The 27,755-nt window shown below is 44.8% G+C and overlaps 1 protein-coding gene across 10 annotated transcripts in view; it reads right to left on the bottom strand.

Moving 5' to 3' along the window:
- The window catches only part of TBXAS1 (thromboxane A synthase 1), a 241,618-nt gene that overhangs the window by 62,307 nt on the left and 151,556 nt on the right, over positions 1–27,755 (bottom strand). For 7 of the 10 annotated variants that reach the window (XM_063815029.1, XM_063815030.1, XM_063815028.1 and 4 more), the window contains 5 exons: positions 22,019–22,135; positions 5,661–5,798; positions 4,893–4,981; positions 2,738–2,886; positions 581–711 (listed from right to left, as the gene is read on the bottom strand). In XM_063815029.1, the coding sequence (XP_063671099.1) occupies positions 581–711; positions 2,738–2,886; positions 4,893–4,981; positions 5,661–5,798; positions 22,019–22,135 (624 nt within the window). The remainder of the gene's footprint in view (positions 1–580; positions 712–2,737; positions 2,887–4,892; positions 4,982–5,660; positions 5,799–22,018; positions 22,136–27,755) is intronic. The other 3 variants (XM_063815031.1, XM_001152761.6, XM_003951158.4) reach the window with 1 other exon arrangement.

Below are 27,755 nucleotides of genomic sequence, written 5' to 3'. Positions count from 1 at the left end.
GCATAGTGCAAATCTGCAAGGAGGAAAGAAAATGCTACGTCTCATATGAATCGTGCCAAGGAGTCCAGGGGGCCCTCAACCACGAGTTCTGTAGCGACATCCTCCATGCTGAGTGGGAGTGTGGGGTTAGTGACTGACAGTTGCCGAACTCTCTAATAAGCATGCTGCTCATGCTGGAGAACTCCATCTTGCTGGGTTTTCAATATAAAGAATATGCTCATGAAAATTGCATGTGGGCACATTTACCCAGAAAATTCTTCTGGGCTAATCTAACCTGTGCTTGGGTTGATGCTTGCACTAGGGAGACAGTTTTGGGGGCGGCTTTAATTCTACCCGTCTGTGTCCGAGGATGTACACATTGCTGTAGGCTTCTCTCTGCCGTCCCACCCTCCCTTTCTTGTCTGACCTTCCTCAACCTTCCTCTGTTCTCTCCACTGTCCCTGGAAGCTGTAAGTGGTGGGTTGCTGAAGGACGGCACGGTGTGATGTGTGGGGCTGAGAGGGAAGAGAAAGAGCAGAGACAGTGATGCCAAAGTCGGCTCCATTCCATTTCAAGGCTGTGTCCTATTAAAATACGTTACCTCTTCGGCAGCTTGCTGGTCCCGCAAGGCAATCACATTCCTAATGAGTTTGTTAAAAAAGCCGTTCAGTTCATCTCGGTTCTTATTGGGCAAAATCCGGGCCAGTGGGACCATTATGGATGGAAATGATACTTGAAAGAGAAAAACAAAAGTGGCATTGAAAAGGGGGTGATAATAAACCAGGGCCATTAGACGCCTGTTCCCGGGAAGCAAACGCGGGCCTGGAATCGGAGCCGTTTTGGAGTCCTGCCCTCCCCGCCGCACTGCTGCTTCTGAGAGCAGGGGTGATGTCTCACTCCCTCTCGGTACTCCTCACCATTCCTGGCACATAGTAAGCACTCAATAAACATCTGTGCAATTAATCGAGTCTGCACTTCCATCTGGCCCTCAAGAGGTCAAGGTCACCCTCATAAATTAATGTTTCAGGTCCTGGGGATGAGACCTGAAGGTCTTTGTACTTCATTAAGAGAGAAAGGATTACAGGCTGTTTCAAGCCTTAGCAAGTGGTAGAAGCCGATTTACTTTTTACAAACTTTCTGGTCATTTGAATTTTCTTTCCGGTGGATAATTGTTCCCAGCATGACCTCCTGAATTGCTCCCAAGAGCTGCCACTGCAGCTGCTGACAAGGGTACTGGCTGTTGCTGCTGTGGGTGCCTCCCTTGCCGGCCCCTGGGTGCAGCATGGGCCCTTGCTGCCATGTGCTGGGGATCGGGCTGCCAGAGTCAGGAACCCCTCATCTCCCCTGGAGAGGGGCACTGGCTGGGTTCAGCTTCTCAGCTTCCATTGTGGGTTCACCCTGCACCGGGCTCTATGGGAGCTGGGCTGGGGAGAACATCTCCAGACACACACGCTCTCAGAATGTGCAGGCCCATTTTCAAGAGCCAGAGTCCGAACCAATGTGACACAGCAGCAGGAGGGCCCTGCAGAGGCAGAGAGGAGGAATAGAAGGGATGGCACAACTGAGCCACCTGCCCCACAGGCCTGGGCCGTGGTTGAGGCACAAGGGGCAGACACAGCCTGTGCTGCCTCCAAGATCGGTGGAAAGGGTGCAGGAAGAGACTGCTGGACACTCAGAGTGACTCTGCCTACGATTTCAGGGCGGAGCCAGTGAGGTGACGGGCTCCCATGGACATCGGCTCAGAAACGGGAATGAAACTGGTCAAGGAATGAATGGAATTTACCAGCCCAGCAGAATGGTTAGAAATCATGGCAATAATCAATACCAAGCATAACAACACGTCAATGCTCCTATAAAAGCAAGAAGATACTAGAATTGGCCAGAGGGCAAAATCTCACTTCTACAATAAAAATAAAATAAGTCCTGGTGTGGTGGCTCACGCTTGTAATCCCAGCACTTTGGGAGGCCAAAGTGGGTGGATCACCTGAGGTCGGGAGTTCGAGACCAGCCTGACCGACATGGAGAAACCCCTTCTCTACTAAAAATACAAAATTAGCTGGTCGTGATGGTGCATGCCTGTAATCCCAGCTACTCAGGAGGCTGAGGCAGGAGAATCGCTTGAACCCAGGAGGCGGAGGTTGCGGTGAGCCGAGATCGTGCCATTGCACTCCAGCCTGGACAACAACAGCGAAACTCCATCTAAAAAAATAATAATAATAAAAAATAAAATAAAATAAATAGACTGGTCCTCGTGCATTGGGTAACCTAATCCTCATCCACCACACAGGATTTCTGTGTGTTGGGCTTCAAGCGGAGAAGTCCTGTGAAGAGGCTTTTGCTGAAGGAAAGAAATATGCCCTAGGAAATGAAAGGCTTTGGGTTCCAGTCTCAGCTCGGTCTTTCTAGGCCTGTTTCACACCTGAGAAATAGGGACAAGAATATTTTTCTCATAGGGTGATTACTAGGACTAAGTGAGGCAACACACACCCAGTGCCTAAGACGGTGCGTCCCCACTGTTCTCACCATGGTGGTGGGGCCACTTATTACCAATGCCAGGGCTACAGCATTGCTAATAAGTGGCCCTAGGCGGGTGACAAGAGGAACCCGGTGGCTCCATAAGACAAAGCCTCTGCAGGGGAACACCCTGAGTGCCCTTTCCCAGTGGCAGGGACAGAGCCCCAGAAGCCACCCCCGGTGTCATAGGGTCTGCCCAACTTGCTGGAGTCATCGCAGCGCCCCGGGCTGCAGCCGCACTTACAGAGTAAAACCAGGATAGGTCTGGGGATGCAGAATTCGAAGAAACGCTTGCAGTGTTTCACAAAGGGATCCTCAGGGGCCTGCCAGGAGTCCACCGGGGTGCCAAAGGCGACGCTGGCAACCACATCTGTGGTGTAATTGCAGTAGCACCTACGGGAGATGGGAGCACAGAGATCTGAAAGGACTCTGGCAGGGGCTACCCACAATGGCCCCCTCCAGAGGAGGAGGGCCTGAATTGCTTACACTGGCTTGCCCAGCCCTGCAGATGTGTCTGGAAGAGGAGCTTCTGCAGATCTGGGGGGAGGTGGAGGGAGATGGGCTCCTGGATGGGGCACTCTGAGCAGTGACGTCAGAGGGTGGGAGGAGACACGAAGACCTGGCAGCCAGCTGTCTAAACAAAGACCTGGGAGGAGAGGAGGGCACGGCCTCTTCCATCTTCGAGCCTCAGGCAGCTGTGGTCAACCAGAACACAGCCAAGTACTAAGAAGGACACTTTATAGTTTCCTCCCTGGGAAGGGGGGCACACAGGTGACCCAACGCCTACATGCTGTACCCAAAGCTCTGCACAGCCCAGCTCAGGCCAGAATCTAATGATTGATTGATAGACATCAAATTGTCCTTGATGAATTAACAACCTAATTATCTAGTTTTATTAACTTTGTCTCCCTCTTCCTCTTAATGATTTTACAGTTTTCTTAATAGCAACGAACAAAAAGCAAGGACTCTTAGCACTCAAATAAACACAAGACAAACTTTAAGGCAGGCTTCATGAACATCTGTATATTATTACAGAAAACATACATTGCGCTTTAGAAACAAACAGAAGGAAAAGTGTCTGGCAGGAGCTCCAGAAAATTTAACCTCTTAGGCTATAGGAAAGCTGCCCCCTCAAAAGGCCATTTTAAACTCAAATGATTCTTTTTGTTATCTTATAGGAGTAGTCAGATTAAGTTCTTTTCCAAAAAGCTAAAAACTGGGTTATTAATATCTTTTTATAATTAAAAGGCCAATTTTTGTTCTCAATGTAGGCACACACTTAACTCCTTTTGTACATGAATTCTATAACCACTAACATCATTAAGGAATACATGACGTTTCCAGATGACTTTTAAAATTCACACTGCTTTTATTGAAAACATTTCTACAATTGATTACACGTTTCCCTGCTAGAGTGAAAACAAGAATGAGACTGCTGAATGTGATTTCATCTGATCCTGAAGGTTGAAGATTTAAGGGTCTTGAGGGTTATTTACTTTGCTTTTATAGCTGATGAGGCCACCTTATCTTTAGCCAACTCATGCATCCTATAATAATCAGAGACAATGTGGATGAAAAGACTGTGTAAACTGGTGCAATACCAGTGTTGGTGATGATTATGTTATTATTTTATTAGCAATGATAATAATGAGTGAATTTCTGGATGATTCACCATCCCACTTTATTCTTTATCTGCTGTAAGCCATGATTTGGCATAAAATGACTAAAGCAAAGGTGGCTAAATCTTTTGGCTTGCCTGGGCCACGTTGGAAGCAGGAGAATTGTCTTGGCCACACATAAAATACAGTAACACTAACGATAGCTGATGAGAAAAAAAAACTGCAAAAAAACTCACAATGTTTTAAGAAAGTTTATAAATTTGTGTTGGGCCACATTCAATGCCATCCTGGGCTGCTTGTGGCCAGCGGGCTGTGGGTCAGACAAACTTAGACTAAAGATGTTTTTTTAAAGCAAAAACCTTTTAGTTACAAAATGACGAAAAGCCAGATAATCAGTTATTTAAATTTGGTGTCCACCACTAAGTTATAGCTTCTGGGCTGAGGTGCACCACAATTTTTCTTGAAGTGAAAATGCTTGAACTTTCCCCCCATCCCTGTCCTTAGGTGCAGGCCTGTCCTGCCCATTCCTAGGTCTGTGGAGGTCAGAGGGTGGATCCATCCACAGGTTCAACAGGACGCACGTACCCTGGCTCTGCTCACATCTCTTTCCCATGTTAAGTGGGTTTCTTTTCTTTTTATTAATCAGTCCATCCATGCTTTTATGAGCTTCTAGCATTTCCACAGTTTGCTAGTCCCAAGGTAATTGTCAGCAATTATGGACAGTTACAAGAAGCAGTGATTCAAAAACTCGATTTCTCATCTGTAATGCAGTAGCCTTACCTCTGGATGTCAAATGCGTCCCCAGATTCCGCATAGCGTTTTAAATGAGCCAGGAGAAGGTTGCAGGCTTGGCTGATGAGGGGAACCATCTGATAATGGATAACAAAGGTGTAATTAGGGCACCATGCCGGGAGTACACCTAAATTGGCTGCAGATGAAGAGGTTATATGTAGTGCTTTCTGGGAAAATGAACACTGTTTGGAAGATATTTTTCACACAGCTAAGATTCAAGAAGAAGATCTTAAAATTCACAAATATTCATAAAATACAATAGCTCTAAACGTCTATTTTAGCTTAAGCATTTTTTATCTTTGGAAGCAAAAAAGAAGAACAGATTTACAGTGAATATGGTGAAATAATTATGAAAATGATCATTAAGTGCTTAGACAAAACTGAGAATCAGTACTCAGTTTCATGACATTTGGTTAGCATTAGCGAGTAAATAAAGCCTAATCCATATGCACGATCCCTGGAATTAACCCAAGTCTATGCTTGTGTATTCCGATTGTATTTTAGATCTTTCACTAGAATATTGAATCTTAGTATCCAAAGGAACCTAAGGTCATCCATTTCAACTTCTTATTTAACACAGAAATTATTTATAGAGCATTCCTGATGGATGGTTATTCTTTTGTGCTTAAGCCGCTAAGCTTTCGAATACTGGGAAAACCTTGTCTTCAAGATGCCTCCTATGCCCACATGGGGCAATTGTTGGGTTTCTTTTTTTTAATAGGAAAATACTTTTATGTTAGAAAATTCCTAACTTACACAGAAAGGTAGAGTGGCATAATGGAGATTCACATAGATACCACTCGGCTTCAACAAACGGGTGGGTGGAATTCTTTGTGGAGCCTGCTGGCCATCCATGTGACCTTTTATTCTCTCTTGCATGATTAAAAGGCCAAGCTGAAAATATCGAGCAGAATCATTTTATTCGGTGCCCATTCTAGAATAGCATCACAGCTAAAGCAACGTGCTCTAATACATCATTCTGAGCATTTCTCATGAAAGACATAAAATGTAACCTATGTTTAGATTTGATGATTTTCACACTAGAATATTGAGTTCTCGAGGTCAGAGAGATCTTAGTCTGTTTCTTCATTTTTATAAACCCAGCACCTAGAACAGCGCCTGGCTCATAGTAATTATTTGTTAAGTGAATGAACGAATCATGGAATCGTACTGATTATGTAATACCCACTCTTTCCTCTTAAAGTCTTGAGGCACTGGGAAAAGTTATAAAGTTAATCTGCTTCTCAGAAGGTATGTTGTTGTACTGAGGCAAAATCTGACTTCGTCTAACAATCTTTTGCTGGTTTCATTTCTGTTCTCTTCTTCATGACAGTGCACCCGACACTCAGACAGCAAGTACCTATCTGCTCCCCATCTTCTCCTAGACAACTGTTCCCATCCTTCCTTCCTTCCCTCCTTCCTTCCTTTCTCTTTCTTTCTTTCTTTCCTTCCTTCCTTCCTTCCTTCTTTCTTTCCTTTCTTTCCTTCTTCTTTCCTTCTTTTTCTTTCTTTCTTTCTTTTTTTTTTTTTTAGACAGAGTCTTGCTCTGTTGCCCAGGCTGGAGTGCAGTGGTGTGATCTCGGCTCACTGCAACCTCTGCCTCCCAGGTTCAAGTGATTCTCCTGCTTCAGCCTCCCAAGTAGCTGGGATTACAGGTGTGTGCCACCACGCCTGGCTAATTTTTTTTTTTTTTTTTTTTTTTTTTTTTTAGTAGAGACGGGATTCCACCATGTTGATCAGGCTGATCTAGAACTCCTGACCTCGTGATCCACCTGCTTTGGCCTCCCAAAGTGCTGGGATTACAGGCGTGAACTACTGTGCCTGGCTGCCCCCATCCTTTCAATGGGGGACTGAACCATACGGCTTGCATACACCCCTCCTGCCTTATTGCTCTCATCTTTATCAGGGTCACTCCTAAAGGTGGCCTCATAAGTGGAATACAGTATTTCAGGTGTGGATTGGTGTATGGTAAATGAATCACTTCCTGAGATCTGTACCCTACACGTCAATCGCAAAGCCAGGTTTATGTTGACTTTTCTAGAAGACAAACAGTGCAGGCAAATACTGAGGTTCAGGTTAATGAAAACCACGAGGTCTTTTTCCATGGATGATAACCAGGTACAATTGCTATTTCGATTTTTTTAGGGACCATTCATTAGAAAGGCATTAGTTGTCCTGCCGTGTGTTCTGAGCAGAACGATCTCTTATCTTCTCTGGAATATTCAGTTGGTTGGAGACACCTGGTAGAGTGGGACAGCTGGCCGGCTATTGACAGGATGTTGGGAGGACATGAAATTTTATAGGACCCCTCTCCTCTGCAGTTTCCTCCGAGTCAGTCCTACGTGCTCTGGGTGTAAGGAAAGAATTGTGTTACCAGGGGCCCAACTCCTCTGCTGAAGGAGTGGGTCCTGTAGATGGAGGGTGAGGGGTTCCTGTAGATGGAGGGTGAGGGGGTCCTGTAGATGGAGGGTGAGGGGGTCCTGTAGATGGAGGGAGAGGGGGTCCTGTAGATGGAGGGCGAGGGGGTCCTGTAGATGGAGGGCGAGGGGGTCCTGTAGATGGAGGGCGAGGGGGTCCTGTAGATGGAGGGCGAGGGGGTCCTGTAGATGGAGGGTGAGGGGGTCCTGTAGATGGAGGGTGAGGGGGTCCTGTAGATGGAGGGTGAGGGGGTCCTGTAGATGGAGGGTGAGGGGGTCCTGTAGATGGAAGGTGAGGGGGTCCTGTAGATGGAAGGTGAGGGGGTCCTGTAGATGGAGGGTGAGGGGGTCCTGTAGATCAAAGCTGCAATGGCTCCATGAAGGCTGCCACGTGGAGGCGGTAACCAAAGCAGGGACAATGGCCTGGACAGCGCTATGGATGGCTGAACAACAGCTCAAGGAGCAGAATGTTCACAGCATAACACACCCAAGTGGAGAGATAGCAGAGCATCTGAGACTCATGAGTCCCCTGTTGCCAAGGCTCATGGAGGGAGAGCCATCTTGGGAAAATAGATTTGCTGTTCATAAAGCCACAGGGCTTAGAGCACTGGGGTGTTTGAACACTGTGGGGGAGCAAAAGATGTACTCACTCATTAAAATCCCATTACCTGGCCAGGCGTGGTGGCTCATGTCTGTAATCCCAGCACTTTCGGAGGCCAAGGCAGGCGGATCACTTGAAGTCAGGAGTTCAAAACCAGCCTGGCGGGCCAGCAGAGTGAACCCCCTCTCTACTAAAATATAAAAATTAGCTGGGCGTGGTGGCAGGCACCTGTAATCCCAGCTACTCGGAGGCTGAGGCAGGAGAATCGCTTGAACCTGGGAGGTGGAGGTTGCAGTGAGCCAAGAATGCATCACTGCATTCCAGCCTGGGTGACAGAGAGAGACTCCGTCTCAAAAAAAAAAAAAAAAAAAAAAAAAAAAAAAAAAAAAAATCCCATCACCTGCAACACTGGGCTATTCTTTCTTCGTTCTATCTGCAATGTAGTAAGTGTGCCTTCTAAGCCTCCCTTCAGTTCGTCGGTCTGTAGGCAGGCCCTGGTGCAGAGCCTTGTGCCCCTCCACTGGACAGCTATTTTAGGTAGCCGCAGAATCATTCATCATCACTGTTTTTGGATCTTGGGCTATCTGTGCATGAACCTATGTAAATACTCAGCCAGGCACCGCTTTACTGATGAGTCAGCTGGGGAAGACTTTGTCAAATGATTTGCAGAAACAGAAATGTGATTTACCTCATCTACCTATCTGGAAGTCCACTCAAAAAAGAAAAATAAGTATGACTATCCTGATTTATTCTTAGTATCTCTGTGTTGATGCTTCATGACTACTGCATGCTTTTCTAAATTCTCACAAACCATCGATTTAATAATCCATCAGTACAAACGGGTGTGCCAATGGGTCACTTAAAATGGTCTCTAGGCCCCAACTTCCAAGAAGTCTCAGTCTACCCTTAACATTGGAAAAGTCAGTACAGTCTAAGCCACATTTTTATGACTAGCTTTACTGGCTATCTTCCTTCAGTTATCTTAATAAGTTTAGTGGTACACCTGAACCCTAGTTTAATAAAATCCCGTAAACCTAAATACCTTTTAAATTTATTTCAGAGGAATAGTAACATGGTAAAAGAAAATCTGTCTATCTATCTACATATATATACGTACTGTTTGAAAGGAAGTCTTTTTAGATATCTAGCTTGAAGCTTTCTTAACATAACAAAAGAGATGGAACATAAAATGTGATTTACACACAACTCTTCAGAGGCATGCCCTGTGTATAAAGAGGGGGCCACCCATTCTGAATCCAAACATATTCCTGGACAGTGTGAAAGAGAGCCCAGGCCAGCTGCCCACCATCGGGTCTTCTACGTGCCTTTGACTAGAATCCTTTGTTGCTGCCTGACGTGATTGTAATTTTCTGCGATACTCTGCCTGCTGTCTGTCGAACTGAATGGATAATGACATTTTTATTTGGGTTAATGTGATATGAGATGGGGCATGTAATATGAAAAATGTTTTAAAAAGCAATGCAGAGAAAATATTATAAGACAGCAGAGCATAATCTGTATGTTGGCCAATAGCCATCATTTCAGGTTTTCTTCCTTGCATTTTACACAGCAGTTACGGAATATTTACTTTTACATGAGTTGCATACAAACAAAAGCTGTCTTTGATGGGCTTGCATAATCTTTATACAATCCACAAACCCTGCAGTTCTTCTCCTAGATTTTTGAACAAGCAGGCAAACGTGGCATGTGCACACACACACATGCACAGATGAATACACAATGCTATTATCACTCAGATCTTACTAAAAGACTCATTCGGTTGTTACATTTCATCTTCTTCATGGGATAATGAGTAATTTTTATTTTTTGTTTTATTCCAAATTTTTCACAATGCATATGTATTACACTTATAATCAGATAAAATATTAATGTTATTAGGTTTTAAAAAAGTGATTTATTGGGAGTTCTTATAGACTGAATGTTTGGGTCGCCTCAAAATTCATATATTGAAGCCCCAACTCCCAGTGTAGCTGTATTTGGAGATAGGGCTTCTAAGGAAGTAATTAAGGTTAAAGTCACAAGGATGGGGCCCTGATCCAATAGGATTGGTGTCCTTATAAGAAGAGACACCAGAGCACTCATGCTTATTCTCTCTCCCTCTCTCTCTCTCTCATGCACAAAGAACAGGTCTTGTGGGCACAGAGCAAGATGGCGGCTACCCACAAACCAGAAAGAGAGGCCTCCCTGGAAACCAACAACGCTGGCACCCAGCCTCCAAAACTGTGAGAAAATACATGTCTGGGCCTGGCACAGTGGCTCGCTCCTGTAATCTCAGCACTTTGGGAGGCCAAGGCAGGTGGATCACTTGATGTCAGGAGTTCAAGACTAGCCTGGTCAACATGGTGAAACCCCCTCTCTACTAAAAATACAAAAATTAGCCAGGTGTGGTGGCCCGTGCCAGCAATCCCAGCTACTCGGGAGGCTGAGGCCAGAGGATCACTTGAACTTGGGAGGTGGAGGTTGCAGTGAGCCAAGATCACGCCACTGCACTCCAGCCTGGGTGACAGACAGAGCAAGACTCCATCTCAAAAAAAAAAAAGTCTGTTGTTTAAGCCACACACTCAATGGTATTTGGTTATGACAGCCCAAGCTAAGACCGGGGTTGCAGTGCAGCAGCCAAGCTAGGGGAGAAAGTTTCCCATTTTGTTCCTCTCACCTCTCACATTGGTTGTCCCTACAGAGGTGATGCCGAGTGTGAGGCTGAGCAGCTCTCTGGTAACCAGTGGTAACCATTCAGGGGAAATCACAATCCCCACCCTGGGAAGCAAATTCCCCAAGGAAGGAAGGTTCTGCATAACCTGGAGATTCTTATGTAATTAAAGTACCCGGTTTTTTAAAATTTTATTTTATTTTAAGTTCTGGGATACATGTGCAGGACATGCAGGTTTGTTACATGGGTAAATATATGCCATGGTGGTTTGCTGCACCTATCAACCCATCACCTAGGTATTAAGCATTAGCTATTTATCCTGATGCTCTTCCTCCCCCCTCCCCCAACAGGCCTCAGTGTGTGTTGTTCTCTTCCTTATGTCCATGTGTTCTCATTGTTCAGCTCCCACTTGTAAGTGAGAACATGTGGTGTTCGGTTTTCTGTTCCTGTGTTAGTTAGCTGTGGGTAATGGCCTCCAGCTCCATCCATGTCCCTGCAAAGGACATAATCTAGTCCCTTTTTATGGCTGCATAGTATTCCATGCCATATATGTACCACATTTTCTTTATCCAGCCTGTCATTGATGGGCACCAGTTTATGGATTTTCTACCAACTGTGTCTGTGAAATTTTGAGTCAAGGTGCAGACAGAGGGCAACAGAGTGAATTCTAAAAGGAGGGAGGGCCTGATGAGTGGGCAAAGAGAGTAATGACCAAGAAGGGCTGAGAGCTTCTGCTCAAAGGTCTTCTCCTCTCCTTTTGGGTGACTCCCAGAATCTCATCACTGAGTTTCCTTCCTTGAGTGTAAGATTCCGACCTTGTTGGAGAATACTTGCCCCAAGCATAGCAAATACTCAAAGGCACTGCAAATTAGTAGGTTTCCTTCCCCTGGCACTTTATAGCTGTGTGATCTTGGGTACATTGCCTAACCTCACTGAGTCTAGTTCCTCGTCTGCAAAAATGAAAATAATACCTCCCTTGAAGAGTCGTGACAAAGATTAGAAACAAAATATGCAAAACACTTGGCAAAGAAGGCAGGGAGTGGTGTAAACATGGTAGTTGTCCTCTGGAGGGATCCATCCTCCCAGGCTGGTTTGGACTACTGGAATCATTCTCTTCTCTTTTCTTGTTCCTCAGGGACAACTCCCCATTGGAGCCATCTGTTCTTGCCTTATCATGTTAACATTGCTTCCTTTCTTTCATCTGTTCTTTCATATTTATCTCCTCAGTCACCTCCTAGTTCAGGTGTTGCTACCTGTCACCTGGAATATGGTTGTCATCTTCCTTCTTGAGAAAAAAGACTATAGCCTAAGCATCTTTGTAGTCTTAGGACTTTGACAGTGCCTGACACCCAGGTGTACTAAAGAAAGTTTTTTGAAAGAGCCTCCTGGCCTCTTTTCTTTTCTTTTGAGACAGGATCTCATTCTGTCACCCAGGCTAGAGTGCAGTGGCATGATTACAGCTCGCTGCATCCTTGCCCTCCTGGGCTCAAACCATCTTCCCATTTCAGCCCCTCAAGTATTAATATCTGGGACTACAGACACACACAACCACAGCTGGCTAATTTTTTTAATGTTTTGTAGAAATGGGGTCTCCCTATGTTGCCCAAGTTGGTCTTGAACTCCTGGGTTCAAACGATCCTCCCACCTTGGCCTCTTGAAATTCTGGGATTACAGGCATGAGCTACCATGCCTGGCCAGATCTTCCAAAAATACTTGTTATTTCAGTAATGCTTTGCTGAAACATTTGTAGATCCCCACTGACTGAAGGACACAGTACAAGATTCTTATCTTCCAAAGTCCATTATGAATTGAATCCTGCTAATAACCATGCGATGAGGCTTAGAAGCAGATCTTCCCCCAGTCAAGCCTTCAGATGAGACCACAGATCAGGCCAGCCATTTGACTACTACTCCAAGACACCTTGATCCCTCTGGCCTCAGCCCTCAGTCCCTCTGGACTCAGCCTTTGCACTCAGCTAAGCCATGCCAGGATTCCTGACCCACAGAAACAATGAGCTAACAAAAGTTTGTTTTAAGCCACTAAGTTTTGGGGTAATTTTGTTACACAGCAATAGATAACTAATACACTCTCAATATTGCTCTTTTGTGGTAACTATTGTATGTTGTCATGGATTAATGAAGTTTTTGGTATTTGTTATATCAAGAATGAGCATAGCACACCCCATTCTGTTGATTTTCTATAAATACCTGTGTGATGACTGATTGACCAAATGTTCCTTGAGAGCCTTGACATAGAAGGTACCCAAGAAACATGAACAGATTGAGGCACTGTCTCTTAGCATGAATGCAGTGTGGTTTGCTGAAAACTGGCTCTGAAGCAGAAAGCTGAGACTCATGCTGGTCCTATGTGTTACTTTGGGCCTGGCATTTGAATCTCTCTGAACGTGGGTCCTCACCCCTAAATGAAGGGCTGATCGCAGTGAGCTATAATGTCCCTTTCCACTGACATTTGAGGATTCCAAGGAGGTCACAAAGCATCAGGTTGAGACAGTTGCTTGAAGCCATGGAGAGAGCCGCCAAATTCTTAGCTCAGTGCAGGGAAGTGTCAGATCATTGGTCCACGTGCTTTCAGCAACACATCCCATTCCTAAGAAAGCCTTTTGTCATTTCTTTGACACATCAACTTCAGAATACATAGGGACCTAAAGGGCAGAATCTGGTTATTTTTGTGTTCAAATGAGAATTGGAACCCCAGATCTCCTGACTCCTGGCTTGTTGCTTTCCCACAAAAATCAGCCTCCACATTTCCTTTGCTCCTTAGTTTATTCACTTCTAGGTCATTCTGTGCAGATCTTATGTCATAAACTTGAGAAAGAAAAAACCCACCATCTTTAAGCCTTTGGAGTTCCTGAAAGTTTGGACAATGCTGAGTGCTAGGGAAAACATATTTCCTACACAGAGAGAGGGAAGGAGAGGGTCTTTTTTGCATAACCCTATCCATCTAAACAGAGATAAGCCCCAAACGTTGATGGTGTGTAGCTTGGGTGACTTGTTGATCCACACACGAAGAAGGACTCAAAAGAGCCACAGTGGACACCGCTGCCTTGATGTCATAACATGGCCCCTGGGAGCCTGCCCCTACTTGGGGCTACTACAAAGAGGAGACTCCTCCAGACAATTCACAGTTCCCCTCATCTGCACCAGAAAGATTTGCCCCATGGGTCTGGGAAATGGCTGGCTTGGGGGCTAAACAGCTGAAATGAAACCCTTTTTCCTAACACAGAGTTCTGAGCAGGTCACTCCCTCACTTTCAAGTATTTAATAGCTCCTCGAGCTCTAGTGAAGTGTGCACCAAACACTCTCTCGGCACAGAACAGTGAACTGTACGTGCCTCAACCTACTTTTTCAGCTTTCTTTCTCACTAATCCCTTACATGTACTCTGTGTTCCAGCCAATTTGTACTCCCCTATTCCCTGAACACACCCTGTACTTTTCTGTCCAGATGCCTTGATTCCTGCAGCTCATTCCACCTGCAATGCACCTTCTCCCTCTGTCAAAACAGCAAAATCTTCAGAGCTCAATTCCGGTGCTACTCGCTGCTTCCTCCCTGCCAAAGTGGCTTCTGATGCTCAAAGCAGGACCCCAGCTCTGTCACCACCTTCCACGATTGGTAATAATGCAGTGATTTATGTACCTTGTTTCTCTTCTACATTATAAACTCCTTAACAACAGGAAGTAATAAATATTTGTTGACCTTTATAAATTGAACATTTCATCTGATTTGGCCCTTGGTGGACCTGGGGGCAATATTTTGGGGCTGATGTCAGAGGAGGGTTTTCTGAATAAGTAAGGGTCAGCTGCTGGGGGTGGGGGAAGGTATTTAAACATATTTCTGGTTTTTTTTTTTTAAATGAAAAAATTAATGCCTTAAAGTGCTCTAAACTGGTGACCAACAAATGAAAAATTAATTTCCACTAATGAAACTTATCACTTCCTTCTTCCACTACACCATCGCTAAAAGCCACCCAGATATTAAAAACATCCACGACTCCTTTTTATGCAAAATTTCCTGCTGCTAAGTATCAGCTCTAGCCATCTAGGTGAATAATCAAGTGTCATTTCTAATAAGTCAGTGGCTCCTGTCAAGACTTGTGACCAATTAGAAGTCACCCCAATGAGGAGGTGGCTGCTGGCGTTGCCAAGCAACAGCCAAGCTGTGAGGCACATTTAGATGCTCTTTTAGATTTAACCAGCGGCAAGTCAGAGTGACATTATAATTCTGGCAAAGGAAAGCCAAATTATAACCCAGGCTGGGGTGCCCATGATGAGGAGTGTGTTTTCTTTTAAATGCAAATGCAAAAGGAACATTTAAACCAGAATTTAAACAGTCCATCATGATAGTGATTTTAATTAGCAGATCAGGTGTCGGTGGAACACGACTGTGTCTCAGGATAATGGTCTCTCGCTGCTAGATAAATACCCAGCTATTCCGGAAAATGGGCAACTGGTCAGGCAAGGCCAATGTATTTTTGGACTCTGAAGTATTGATGACTACAGCCACACTTGGTTATAATGATGTTCATTTTTATTGTTCAGGAGGATTAAGAAATAAAAGCAAATATTAAAAATAGACTGCTGGAAATGGATGCCTCCTAGAGAAGGCTGCTTGCTCTAATGTTATTGGGAAGCGTGTTCTGCCTTAGAAGCCCCCGTATGTGACCGTCTGGAGAGTTTACAGTGAAAATGTAAAGGCCAAACTAAACTGTGATGATGACTGTAATTCTGAAAAGACTTTTGCACTGAAATGCATTTACTCATAAGCGGGCTATATCCACTTAAATTTTTAAAAATTGTAGTCATTCTCGAGTAACATGTCGTCTCCAAGTCAGGAAATGCCTACAGGGAGTAATAACCACATCTGCCTCTGCCTTTAAGATTCATACATTATTGACTGTGCCTTCTTGACGGGGAACATCTGGATGAAAAGTGAAAAATTAGGCAGAGAGCCGGATCAGTGCTGTGCGAGATACCAGCCTCCCATTTTATCTGACTTTTCTTTAACTGAGTCCCTATGCATAGCAACGTGATTGGTTCATTTACTCTTGAGTGACACATACATCCTTAGGCACTCATCTATGAAGATTCATTGTCTCCCATATCCGCTCAATGGGGTACCATCAGCTCTTAGTTATCTGGGTGAATGAAGAAAGCCCATCATTTATATTGGGCTTTGAGAATGGAGAACATACAAGCTGCCATATTGGATTGGATCCATGGTTAATGAGGTTTGAAGCTTAGTCTCTGCTAGAGGCACTCAAAAACTGGGTTCTTCATGGAAGCTACCTGCAAAGGATAATTGCTCAAGAGACTCATTTCTCTCAGTAGCCAACCAGGAAGTTAACAACCCACGTTCTCTCCTTTTGAAAACCTATTTGAGCCCAGAATAAACAAAGTTAAGCAGGTTTCTTTACTGCAGGCCTTTCTCAAGCCTTTCATATGCTCAGGTACATGGTGAATCTTGAAGAATATAGTTTGTAATATTTCACCAAATTATTTGACTGTGGGGCCTTTTTGGTCCTCCATATTTCAAATCCTTTTCCCTGGTAGTAATTCATAGCTTGAAATTCATCATCATATAAGTACAGTTTAGATGCCTTTCTCCTAAATGTATTCTTTTATTCTTGCTTACACTGAAGGTTACCTGCCACTTTTGTGCTGACTTATGCAATCTTACAAGAGTCTCAGAAAGTTATTCCTATTGATTTAATATCTTTCAAATCAGAACAGCTTAGAGGAATATACAAATATATAGATTCCACTGTGTTCTCTCTCTTTCAGATGAGTTATAAAATTTAAAAATAAAGCTAGTGCTAACCTGGGTCCCCAGGGGATCACATTATTTATAAATTTTCCCTCAGAGAAGTACTAATTTAGCCCCAGTTTTATTTCCTGAAATTAAACCTATTTATTCCATCATCCTTAATAAAGTTTTACACAATCCCAGGGTTACTACTCACTAATAGTCTTTGGTAAAGAATCTAGCAAAAGACTGTGAAAATCTAAATCTACAGTTGTGCTTTTTAAAACGTCAATTCTTTGGGGGATGGAGTGAAAACTCTGGCCAGTTAAGCAGACAAAATCTTCCCTAACAACAGCAACAACAACAAAAAGTCAGTTGTTTTTCCAGGAATGCTCAGCCATCCTTTTCTATAAATCCCAATAACTTGTTTGTCTCTGGCTATGGTTCCAATAGTCTCTTTTTCCTGACTTGGAGATGCATGAATCACGTTTTCCCTGGTTCTCTGTCGCTCTATATTATCCCTGGTATGACATAGGCCAAAAAAAAAAACAATTTTAATTTAAATACAAATATGGCTTCATGATATGATGCTCATTTTAAAGCAATTTTCAAGCATTGTTGACTGAGGCAACCTAATATCCACATAAACGAAGACAACGCCATCCAAAGCTTTTGAATATTGACCATACTTAAAGACACAGGTAGAGAGGGACTTAGGCTGCCAAGGTTCTAAAGGAGAAAGCCTCAGAATTCCAAGGGGAAACAAACTTTTATTTCAAGAATAAACTCTGATGTTTGATAACAAAAGTCCAAAGACTACTTACAAATTCAGAAAGGACTAGAGATGCTGGTATTTCAAAGCTATTTCCAGGAAAACTGACTCAGGTACCCACAGCCGAGTATCTGTGGCTCAGAGTCTCTGAGCTGTCTCCTAACACTGTGGCTCATTTCCCTCTTTGTGTCTGTGACTTTTTGTATGTGTATACATATATGTATGTATATTGGTGACTCTCTAAAGGAAAAGCCAGTTTGCTGTATCCTCTTATTTAATTTTTTCATGATAGAATTATTTCCCTTTCATTTTTTTTAGCTTAGTTGCATCATGTATCCCTAGGCAGAATAGGTAGAAAGCTTCTCGGTTCTTTGATTCTTCATACATCCATTCATCAATTGTTCCTGAATGTCTATTATGTACCTAGTGTGTGCAGTTAACAATAAAGAAAATAAGAAAAAAGCAAAAAGACTTTGTCCTCCTGAAGCATCCATTTAGCAGAAGGGGACATACAATAAACAGGTAAACAAAATGGAATGTTAGCTGGTGATAGTTCCACAGAGAAAAATAAAGCAGTGGAGGGTGGGGGTTCGGGGGCCAGGTCCTTCGAGCCTGGAGATGTAGTCGGTCTGAGATGGTCAGAGAGGGGACCAACAGGAACACTCACTGTGCCGGGGCTTTCCACGCTGGCTCTCAGCAGAATCTTTCCAGGGAACTCGTGACATGCGAATTCTCAGTTACCCTTAGAAATTCTGATTCTATAGATCTTGAGGTGGCTGAAATTATGTATTTTTAACAAGGGTCCTAGGTGATTCTCATGCAGCCCTTGGTCCCACAAGGTTTGAGAACCAGTGACTTAGAGAACAAAGGCAGCTGGGAGATTAAAGTTTGAGGAAGCATCCAGAAACCAGGAGGTTTTGGGGAGGAAGATAGGACACTTCTCATTTTGTCCCCTCCACCCATCTTCCACAGCCCAGAAGCAGCCCCCCTGTCATTTCCTGCATCCTGTCTACACCGTGGCTTAGAGCCTCAAACCCTCTGCTCTTCATATGCAAAGGGGAGCTGCTTTTGGAATTAGGAAAACTCTTTCCTCTCCTAATAAAGCTTGCTAACGTACAGTTCAAAATCAAGCAACTACTTCCTTGTTCTGGATGGCACCTACTGTCTTCCTCAGAGGCACCTTCAGGAGCAGTGGGTGCCATTGATTCCGCAGGTGCGGGAAAATTACAGGGAACACGATCTATGGAGCATGAAACAGACATACATTGGTTTCACGTTTCAGAAATATTATCTTTGCTGTGCACTTTTTCGTCCTCGTGTTTCTTTCCATGTGAGCAGCATTTAACACCTCTGGCTGCTCCTTCCTCTTTGAAATGCTTTCCCCTTCCACATTCTGCTGGTTTCCATTTCAGGCTGTTCTTCCTGAGTCTTCTTTATAGGTTTCTCCTCCGCTCCTCCCTTAAATATGGTTCTCCCCAGAACCATATCTAACACATATGCTACACATCTCTGTGTTTTGAAGACCATCTTTCTTCCCCCTCCCACCTGAGCGCCATCTGCACAGCCAACTTCTTCTTGAAGGGTCTCCTTAGGGGCCTTCCAGTAAACTTCAACTCGCCAGGTCTAAAATCCCCAGAGGTGGGGAAAAAGTTAACTTCTCCTGCCTCTGGGATGGAATCCTTTCAAACGCAAACCCAAGAACCTAAATTGAACTGTATGGAGTAGAAAAAAATGCCTTTCAAGGGAATTTCAAGGTTATTGATAGTGTATGGTAAATAATGGGCTCTATGAAATCTCTCTCTACCTCTTGGCTTTTTTTTTTTTTTTTTTTTGAGATGGAGTCTGGAGTCTTACTCTGTCACCAAGGCTAGAGTGCAGTGGTATGATCTTGGCTTACTGCAACCTCTGCCTCCTGGATCCAAGCGATTCTCCTGCCTCAGGCTCCTGAGTAGCTGGGGTTACAGGTGCCTGCCACCACACTGGCTACTTTTTGTATTCTTAGTAGAGACAGGATTTCACCATGTTGATCAAGCTGGTCTTGAACTCCTGACCTCAGGTGATCCACCCGCTTTGGCCTCCCAAAGTGCTGGGATTACAGGCGTGAGCCACCTTGCCTGGCTTCTCTTGGCATCTTAATGCCGTGGACATATTGAGGAACTCTATTTTCTGCAATTAATTCAGGCACTATGCATTTGATTTCTGGACTAGAGGGAGAAGACTGGACTCCAGGAGCACTGGCTTTGCTTGGGAAATGACAATGTGTCACTTTCTGGAGTATCCCCTGTAAGGGGTTAAAGGCATCTAGACCATGATAAAATTCCTTATCAAAGAATCATAGCCCAGGACTGCTAAACCTTATCTTCCTTTCCTTGCTTCCTTTTCTTCTTTCTCTTTTCTTCTTTTCTCAGATACTCTTTACCAATTTCTTTTTCACACATGAGGTTCTTTCTACTTCTATAGTGCCATGAAGCCATTGCTTTTGAATACAGACATATACGCTAGTGATGCCAGCCCTAGGCTCACCTACCTCTCCTCTCTTCCCCTGGTCTTCTCTTGGCTGACTCAACCTTTTAGTGGCTGGATGTGATAAAGGGGCACACTCCAGGCAGCTAGTCTACATGGTTTAGAGCAGTGGTTTCTAGCTTTAAGATACAGGCCCTTCCTTCACATTCTCCTGTGAATCCTCAATAGATAACAGAGATCAATGTGAGCAGGGCTAATTGTTGCAGTGGAAGCAGGTGCCCCTTTCCTCGCATGTCCTTGTGGGGAACTTCTACTGGTGGTGGTTCCCAATACTGGCTTTACATGACAATCACCTGGGGAGCCTGAAAAAAATATCCTCAAACCCAGGCTGCATCCCAAAGCAAACCAAGTGAATGAGAATTTCTAGGTGTGGGACCCAGGCAGCAACAGTTTTCAAAGCCCCCCAAGTGATCCCGGTGGGCCCCACTGGCCAACCACTGCATCTAAGTCACTCTCCATCTCCTGCTGTCTACGCTGTATCAGACCCAGTCTTGGAGGAAGGAACTGAGCACATGTGGGCCGCGGGCCAGCCCCGATGGCATCTGCCACCCCCCTGCAATTGTCCCATTCTGGGTGAAGTATTAGCATAGCAAGCTCATGTGATCAGATGGGGACTCTATTTTTCAAACAGCTTTACCAGTAAGATAAGAGAAAATTTTATTTCCTTTGCCTAAAACCTCTTTCCATACCTCAGCTGGTTCCAAACTTAGGCAGAAAATAGAGAAGTTTTGCTTCTGACCCTCCCCCACCCCCCAGCTTTCCGCCGAGGCCCCATTTGCTACACTTCCCCTTCCTGCATCCTCCAGACAGCCTCTGGCACAGTCCTACGTGGCCTCCGAGCACCACTGGAAAATCACATGGAGGTAGCAAGCAGTCAGGCAGAGAGGTGAAGAGCGCTCCGGAGCTGGATTCTGATTTTGGCTCTGCTGCTTACTAGCTATGAGACTTGGAGCACGCTACTTAATCTCTCTGTGCCTAGTTTCCTCCTCTGTAAAATGGGATGGTAATAATAAGGATGATGGTATTTATCTCACAGGAATGTGGTGAAGAGGCAGTGTGTTAGTCTAAACAGGCAACCCTTTGTACCTGACTCTGAGCTGTGTGAGTGTGAGCTGGTGCTGCATACAGAGACAGGCTCTGTCCCCAAACACCAACAGCAACCCATGGAAATGCAAATAAAATCTCATAAAAATGGGGGGATCACTAGCTTCTGAGTGAGTTTAATTGGATATTATGAGGTGTGGAACCCCCTCCTCTTCTGGGGGACTTCAGAAGATTTATAGGAATTCAATCAGGACCATATGGTGAGCATCTTGAGCTTAAGCTAAAAGTAGCTTTCATTTTTATTGAACTGAAGACAGGCTACTCTGGAACATCCAGACAGGGTGGATGGCAGAAGCCCAGGGCACTCAAGCCAAGCTTTGGAAGCTTCCTTGCTCTAGAGATGCCTGTGTACCTGAGACTGGAACTAAAGAAGCCCCTTAGCCCCTTCACCTCATAAGGGCTCAAGTTCTCTCTCCCTTGTGGTTGCACAATTCAGAACAGCAAACACCAAAGCCAGACCAGCAATTGAGGGGGCTGTCAGGCTTAGATACAAAACACAGCAGTCAGGATCTGTTGTGTGAGAAATTGGTCTGGAGGCTGTACAAACACCCGGTTTTGGGTGCACAGCTGATAGGAAAGAGTGAGTCACTCAGTAGGGAAAGGAGAGTGTCCAGGGCCTTAGAGAGCTGTTAGCATCCTGTGGAGCCTGCCCTTCCCTTGAACTTGGCCTAGAGGTTAACCTGGGTGTCCCTGCCTGACATGATCGCCCACTCCTCCCCAGTCATTCACTGCCATCACCTCCCTATTCAAGACTCGATGGGTAGCTCACCTTTGTTTCATGCTGTTCTCTAGTTTCTTGCTATGTAAAGTGTGGTTCATTGTCCAGTAACAACGAAATTACCTGGCTGGGTGTTATAAATGCAGATTCTTAGGCCACCCTGGCCCTCTTGAATCAGAGCCTGCTTTGTAGCCAGATCCCTAAGTGATCCATTATGCATGACAGTCCAACAGACACTGTTGCAGTTGTCTCCTGGGGCCCCCAAAGCACCTCAAGCTCTGTCTCTGGACACAGGCGAATGCCCTGTGTACTTGTTGACTCACAGTTCATTTCTGGCAAGTGGGGATATGGGAGGCTGGAGAGACGAAAGATACTCAACACAGAGTCCGCTGCTTTCTGCATAACAGAGAGATCTGAAGGTCCCAGTGGGAAAGGCATTTTGATGTGTCACCTGGGCAAGTGATGCAACATGAACTGGCTCTCATCATGCTTTGGAGAGAAGAAACCTGCTCCGTAAGAGAAGAGAGTTTGCGTTTCTCATGTCTTACCTCGTTCAGCTTTTCAGGACTGAAAGCAGACATCAGGGCACCTCTGACCTCTTCCCATCTTTTGTCACGTAAAAACAGAACGCTGTCGGCTACCGACTTGAACTCCAAACCCGACGCCTGTTGGGAAGTAACAAGCAGAGGGTCAGGACTCAGGGAGCCAAAGCCACCTTGGTGGCCATACAGGTCCATGACAAACACCCTGGTTAAAGTCCATCAGTGGCCAACAAGTTAGGAGGTTTCTCTTGCAAGGATACAGAGGAAGACTATAAAGGCTTACGGGCAATGATAGAAAGAATCATGGCGGGGCCCAGAGGGAGCAGATGGGCAAGCTCTGGTGGCTCAGCTGTACCCTGCTGCGATGTGATCATCATCATAGAGACAACTCAATGGCTTCTGTGTGTTCTGCAGTCCCCCTACTGAGCGGGGGTTCCCTGAAGACAAACAAGGCAGGCTTCCTGGAGATGGCCTAGTCTTTCCTGGGAATTAGTATCATGTCTGAAGTTCACGGCACAGGGTTTTGTGTGACTGGATTGGTTAGGTTGGACCCGAAGTTGACAGAAGACTCACTTGTCTGGACCCTTGTATGGGTGGAGGGAGAGGGAAGGGGGAAAAAGGAAAGGCCTTCAGAAGCGTGTGCCAGGAGAACTGCTTCCAGGAGCATGCCTGCCATAATGTTTCTGTGTTCTACTGGTCATTCATTTTTTTCTCAGTCAGCAAACAGTGGTTGATAGCCTAATATTGTCTTATGGGATGAATTCGGCCCCCCACCCCAAACTTCACATGTTTAAATCCTGACCCCAAGAACCTCGGAATGTGACTGTGCAGTCAGCCTTCTATATCTGGGTGTTCTGCATCTGTGGATTCAACCAATTCTGAATCAAAAATATTCAGAAAAAATTCCACCAAGTTCCAAAAAGCAAAACTTGAATTTGCCCTATCCAGAGAACTACATTGAATCCATGTACATAAAGTGCTGTGTAGGCATTGTATGAGGTATTATAAGTAATCCAGAGCTGATTTAAAGCATACAGAAGGATGTACATAGGTTATATGCAAATACTATGCCATTTTATATCAGAAACTTAAGCATCCACAAATTTTGGTGTCCTGAGCAAGGGTGGGTCCCGGAACCTATCCCACGAGCTACTTAGGGATGGCTGTATTTGGAGATAAGGTCTTTGAAGAGGTAATTAAGGCTGAGAGTGGTGGCTCATGCCTATAATCCCAGCATGCTGGGAGGCCGAGGTGGGTGGATCACCTGAGGTCAGGAGTTCGAGACCAGCCTGGTCAACATGGCGAAACGCCCTCTCTACTAAAAATACAAAAATTAGCTAGGCGTCGTAGTGAGCGCCTGTAATCCCAGCTACTTGGGAGGCTGAGGCAGGGAGAATTGCTCAAACCCAGGAGGCGGAGGTTGCAGTGAGCTGAGATTGCGCCACTGCACTCCAGCCTAGGCAACAGAGCAAGACTCCGTCTCAAAAAAAGAGGTAATCAGGGTAAAATAAGGTCATTAGGGTGGGCCCTAATCCAACATGACTGGTGTGCTTATTAGAAGAGGAGATTGGGACACAGACACACACAAAGGGAAGACCATGTGAGGATATAGGGAGAAGACAGCCATGCACAAGCCAAAGAGAGAGGCTTCCGGAGAAACCAACACTGCTGACACCTTGACTTCAGGCTTCTGGTCTCCAGCACTGTGGGAAAATCAATTTCTATTGTTTAAACCCCCAGCCTATGGTTGGTTGGTATAGTAGCCTAGTAAACTAATATGGGGTTCAAGAAGTTGTCTATACCATGTTGAATGAAAAAGACTTTGCGGCCGGGCATGGTGGCTCACGCCTGTAATCTCAGCACTTTGGAAGGCTGAGGCGGGTGGATCACCTGAGGTCAGGGGTTTGAGACCAGCCTGGCCAACACGGTGAAACTCCGTCTCTACTAAAATACAAAAATTAGCCAGGCGTGGTGGCAGGCACCTGTAACCCCAGCTACTTGAGAGGTTGAGGCAGAAGAATCACTTGAACCTGGGAGGCGGAGGTTGCAGTGAGCCGAGATCACACAACTGCACTCCAGCCTGGGGGACAAGAATGAAACTTCATCTCAAAAAAAAAAGAAAAGAAAAGAAAAGAAAAAGACTTTGCATTGGCCCCCATGGAGTTGGCAGTCTAGAGGGGAAGCAGAGAGTAAGCTCATAAGCTAACAACTAGACGGAAAGTGAATTTTCCTGGAGGGAAAGTGTATTTCTTGGAGAAAGTATATTTTCCTGGAGGGAAAATGGGGCAAGGTGGGACAACGGTGGGGGTCATATTTGGGAGGCTTCTCTGAGGTGAGGACTTTGGTCTCCTCATCCCTTCTTCTCAGGCCATTCTGTTTCTTTCTAAAACCAGCTGTCCCACTAAGTGGTCAAAACTGGAGCCCCCACCATTGGTCAGAGTGTCCCCAGCCTGCAGGTTGCAGGGTGTGGGGAGACAGGCGGTTGGGGGACCAAGCAGTCTCAGAACCACATGTGATGCATGGTGACGCTATTTCTTTTCACTGTTTTAATTATAGCTGAAACATGAAGCCAGTCATCAGAATTCAAAAGCCTTGTAAAAACTCCTATTTAGAGGAAAATTATAATTTTCTGATAAAATATGAACACTCAAAATAAGCCATAAAACATAACTGCAAAGTATCTAGAGAGGAGTTAATTATATATTAGAACCAAGATGCTGGGATATTTTTTTCTGCAGAGGAATACCTCTCTATATTTAGAAAGAAATTCTTTGGGAGCGCCATGGCCACTCAACAGAATTATGGTTTTATGGAATTTGGGGAACATAATCCATTTGTTTAGGTTCCAGAGTTGAAGGAGGAAATCATATATTATGTGTATTTATGTAGTGGCAAGATGCAGTCCTGTGGCACACTACATGGAATAAAGCACTTAACTCCAAGGAAAGTGCGGTGATGTTTTCTGGTTCTGTTGAGACAGAATAAATTATAGATAAGAGTGAAGACTGATTGGATCTCATACCTATCCTTAAGACTTAAGGGTGAATTTACACTATTTTTTGTCTTGCACCTGAAAGACAAATGTAGTCCTCCTTGCAATATGTCAGCATGGCCTTCATGTCTTTCTCACCAGGCTGCCATGACACTGTGCTCACTTGGGCCTGGAAATTCCATTAGAATCTCCCATTTTTTGATGAAATCATTTGGGGCTATTGATTATTGTAATGTTTTTATTTCTGAAAACATTTTATTTATTTTTTCTGAAACAGGGTCTTGCTCTGTCACCCAGGCGGTAGTGCATTGGTGTGATCGTGGCTTACTGGAACCCCAAACTTCTGGACTCAAGCGATCCTACCCTCTCAGTCTCCTGAGTAGCTGGGACTAGAGGCACATGCCACCATGTCAGCTAATTTTGAAGTTTTTTTGTAGAGATGGTGTCTCACTATGTTGACCAGGCTGGTCTCGAACTCCTAGCCTCAAGAGATCCTCCCACCTTGGTCTCCCAAAATGCTGGGATTACAGGCATGAGCCACTGTGCCTGGCCTCTTTTTGTTTATAGATGTCCCATGATAAGAGGAAATTGATGATTTCAAAAGAGCAGTCAGATGGTGAGGGGACATTGAATCATGTCATTTAAGAAATAGTTGTCAGATTTGGAATTTTTAACTGGAAAAGAGAAGATTTGGAAGATCAGATAGTGGTACTTAGGCATGTGCCTAATAAATATTTATTGAATACATACTGCATGGGAGAGGGAATTTAGGTTTTTTTTTTTTGTGACCCTGAGAAGTGGAATTGGGTTTAATAAAGGAAGCTATGGGGAAAATTTCAGCTCATCTGAAGGAGAACTATCCCAATAGTCAACAGACAAAATTATTCAAAGATAAGATAACCTGCCTTGAGCAATGAGCTCCACACCCCTGGAGACTGTTCCACTTCTTAGAAATCCTGTACCCAAGGCTTGAGCATACAGAGGGGTTTGGTCTAAAAGCCTTCCAAGGACTCTTTCAACCCTGAGACTTCATGTCTGGAAAGCCACTTCAGACACTCTTTTTTCTATTAGTTTGCCTACACATTGATTTAAAAAATTGTGGCAAAATACATGTAACATAAAATCCACCATCTTAACCTTTTTTTTTTTTTTTTTTTTTTTGAGATGGAGTCTCGCTCTGTTGCCCAGGCTGGAGTGCAATGGTGCGATCTTGGATCACTGCAAGCTCCGCCTCCTGGGTTCACGCCATTCTCCTGCCTCAGCCTCCCGAGTAGCTGGGACTACAGGTGCCCCATCTTAATAATTTTTAAGAGTACAGTTCGGTGGTATTAAGTACACTCACACGGTTGTGCTACTATCACCAGCATTCCTCCACAGAACTTTTCTCATCTTACAAAAGTGAAACTCTGTGCCTATTAAACAATGGCTTCCATGACCCCTCCACACCTCCTGCTTGTCCACATATATTCATTGATGAGACTTACTGAGAGATGCCTTGAAAGAGACAAAGGATTTTCCCCAAAGGAATGAGTGATATGGTTTGGTTGTGTCCCCACTCACATCTCATCTTGAATTGTAGCTCCCACAATTCCCACGTGTGGTGGGAGGGACCTGGTGGGAGGAAAGTGAATCATGGGGTCACGTCTTTCCTATGTTGTTCTCATGGTAGTGAATAAGTCTTACAAGATCTGATGGTTTTATAAAGGGGAGTTTCCCTGCACAGGTCCTCTTCTCTTGTCTGCTGCCATGTGAGGTGTGCCTTTCACCTTCTGCCATGTTTGGTAGGCCTCCCCAGCCACGTGGAACTGTGAGTCCATTAAACCCCTTTCTTTTGTAAATTGCCAGTCTCAGGTATGTCTTTATCAGCAGTGTGAAAATGGACTAATTCAATGAGTAACAAGACTGGTAAGTGTGATGGGAGCCAGACTGTGTATGTCATGCAGGAAGGGGACTCTGCAGAAAGGAGGTCCAGGGACACAGCTTTCGAGGCTCCTGTCTGTCAGCCTAGCTGTGTCCCAAGCCTCCAATCACTCTCTGGTCAAGGGCTTCCAGACTGCAAGCCATGATCCGTCATGAAATCAATGTCATGAGTGGCAACCAGCATTTAAAAAAAGGAGAGAAAGAGACAAGAGATAGACAAGATTAGGAAACACAGAGGAGCATTTAACATCAGGGAAAGTATTTTGTGGTTGTTGAACTTGTTCAAGATATGTGTGTGTGTGTGTATGCATGTGTGTGTGTATGTACATGTATGTGTGTGTATGTGTGTGTGTGTGTGTGTGTATTCTGTGTCAAAATGTGAATGTGTTTCTTACTGTAGATCATAGTGAAAAAAGTTTGAAAAACCAAAACTAACCCAAACCCCAAACCTGGGAGTTGTTCTCTCTCAACTACAATCCTGTCAGTCACAATTATTAAATCTCTCTTTGGCCAACTCTTTCCATCCCCGCAGCTGCCACCCTGGCTGAGGTCACCATTATCTCAGCCCCTAACTGATTTCCCTGCCCACAGCCTTGTCACACCCATCCGTACTCCACCCTGTAGTCAGTGGGATCTTTCTAAAGACAAATCTAGCCCTATCCTGGTGCAAACTCCCTAACTTGTTTTATGAGGCCTGGTATGTGCTGGCCAGTTCCGCACCCCTTTCTGAACACAAAGCCTGAAGGAGTGCCTTAACTTCCCAATCCCTTATATAGTCTGAAGTCACAGGGCCTTCTGGAAGCTCGGGTTGCATTTGCTACTTTGGGCTTG

Source organism: Pan troglodytes, chromosome 6 (assembly GCF_028858775.2).
Source record: "Pan troglodytes isolate AG18354 chromosome 6, NHGRI_mPanTro3-v2.0_pri, whole genome shotgun sequence".
NCBI lineage: Eukaryota > Metazoa > Chordata > Mammalia > Primates > Hominidae > Pan > Pan troglodytes.
Note: the sequence above shows the minus strand (reverse complement) of the source record. Positions and strands in the feature narration are given on the sequence as shown.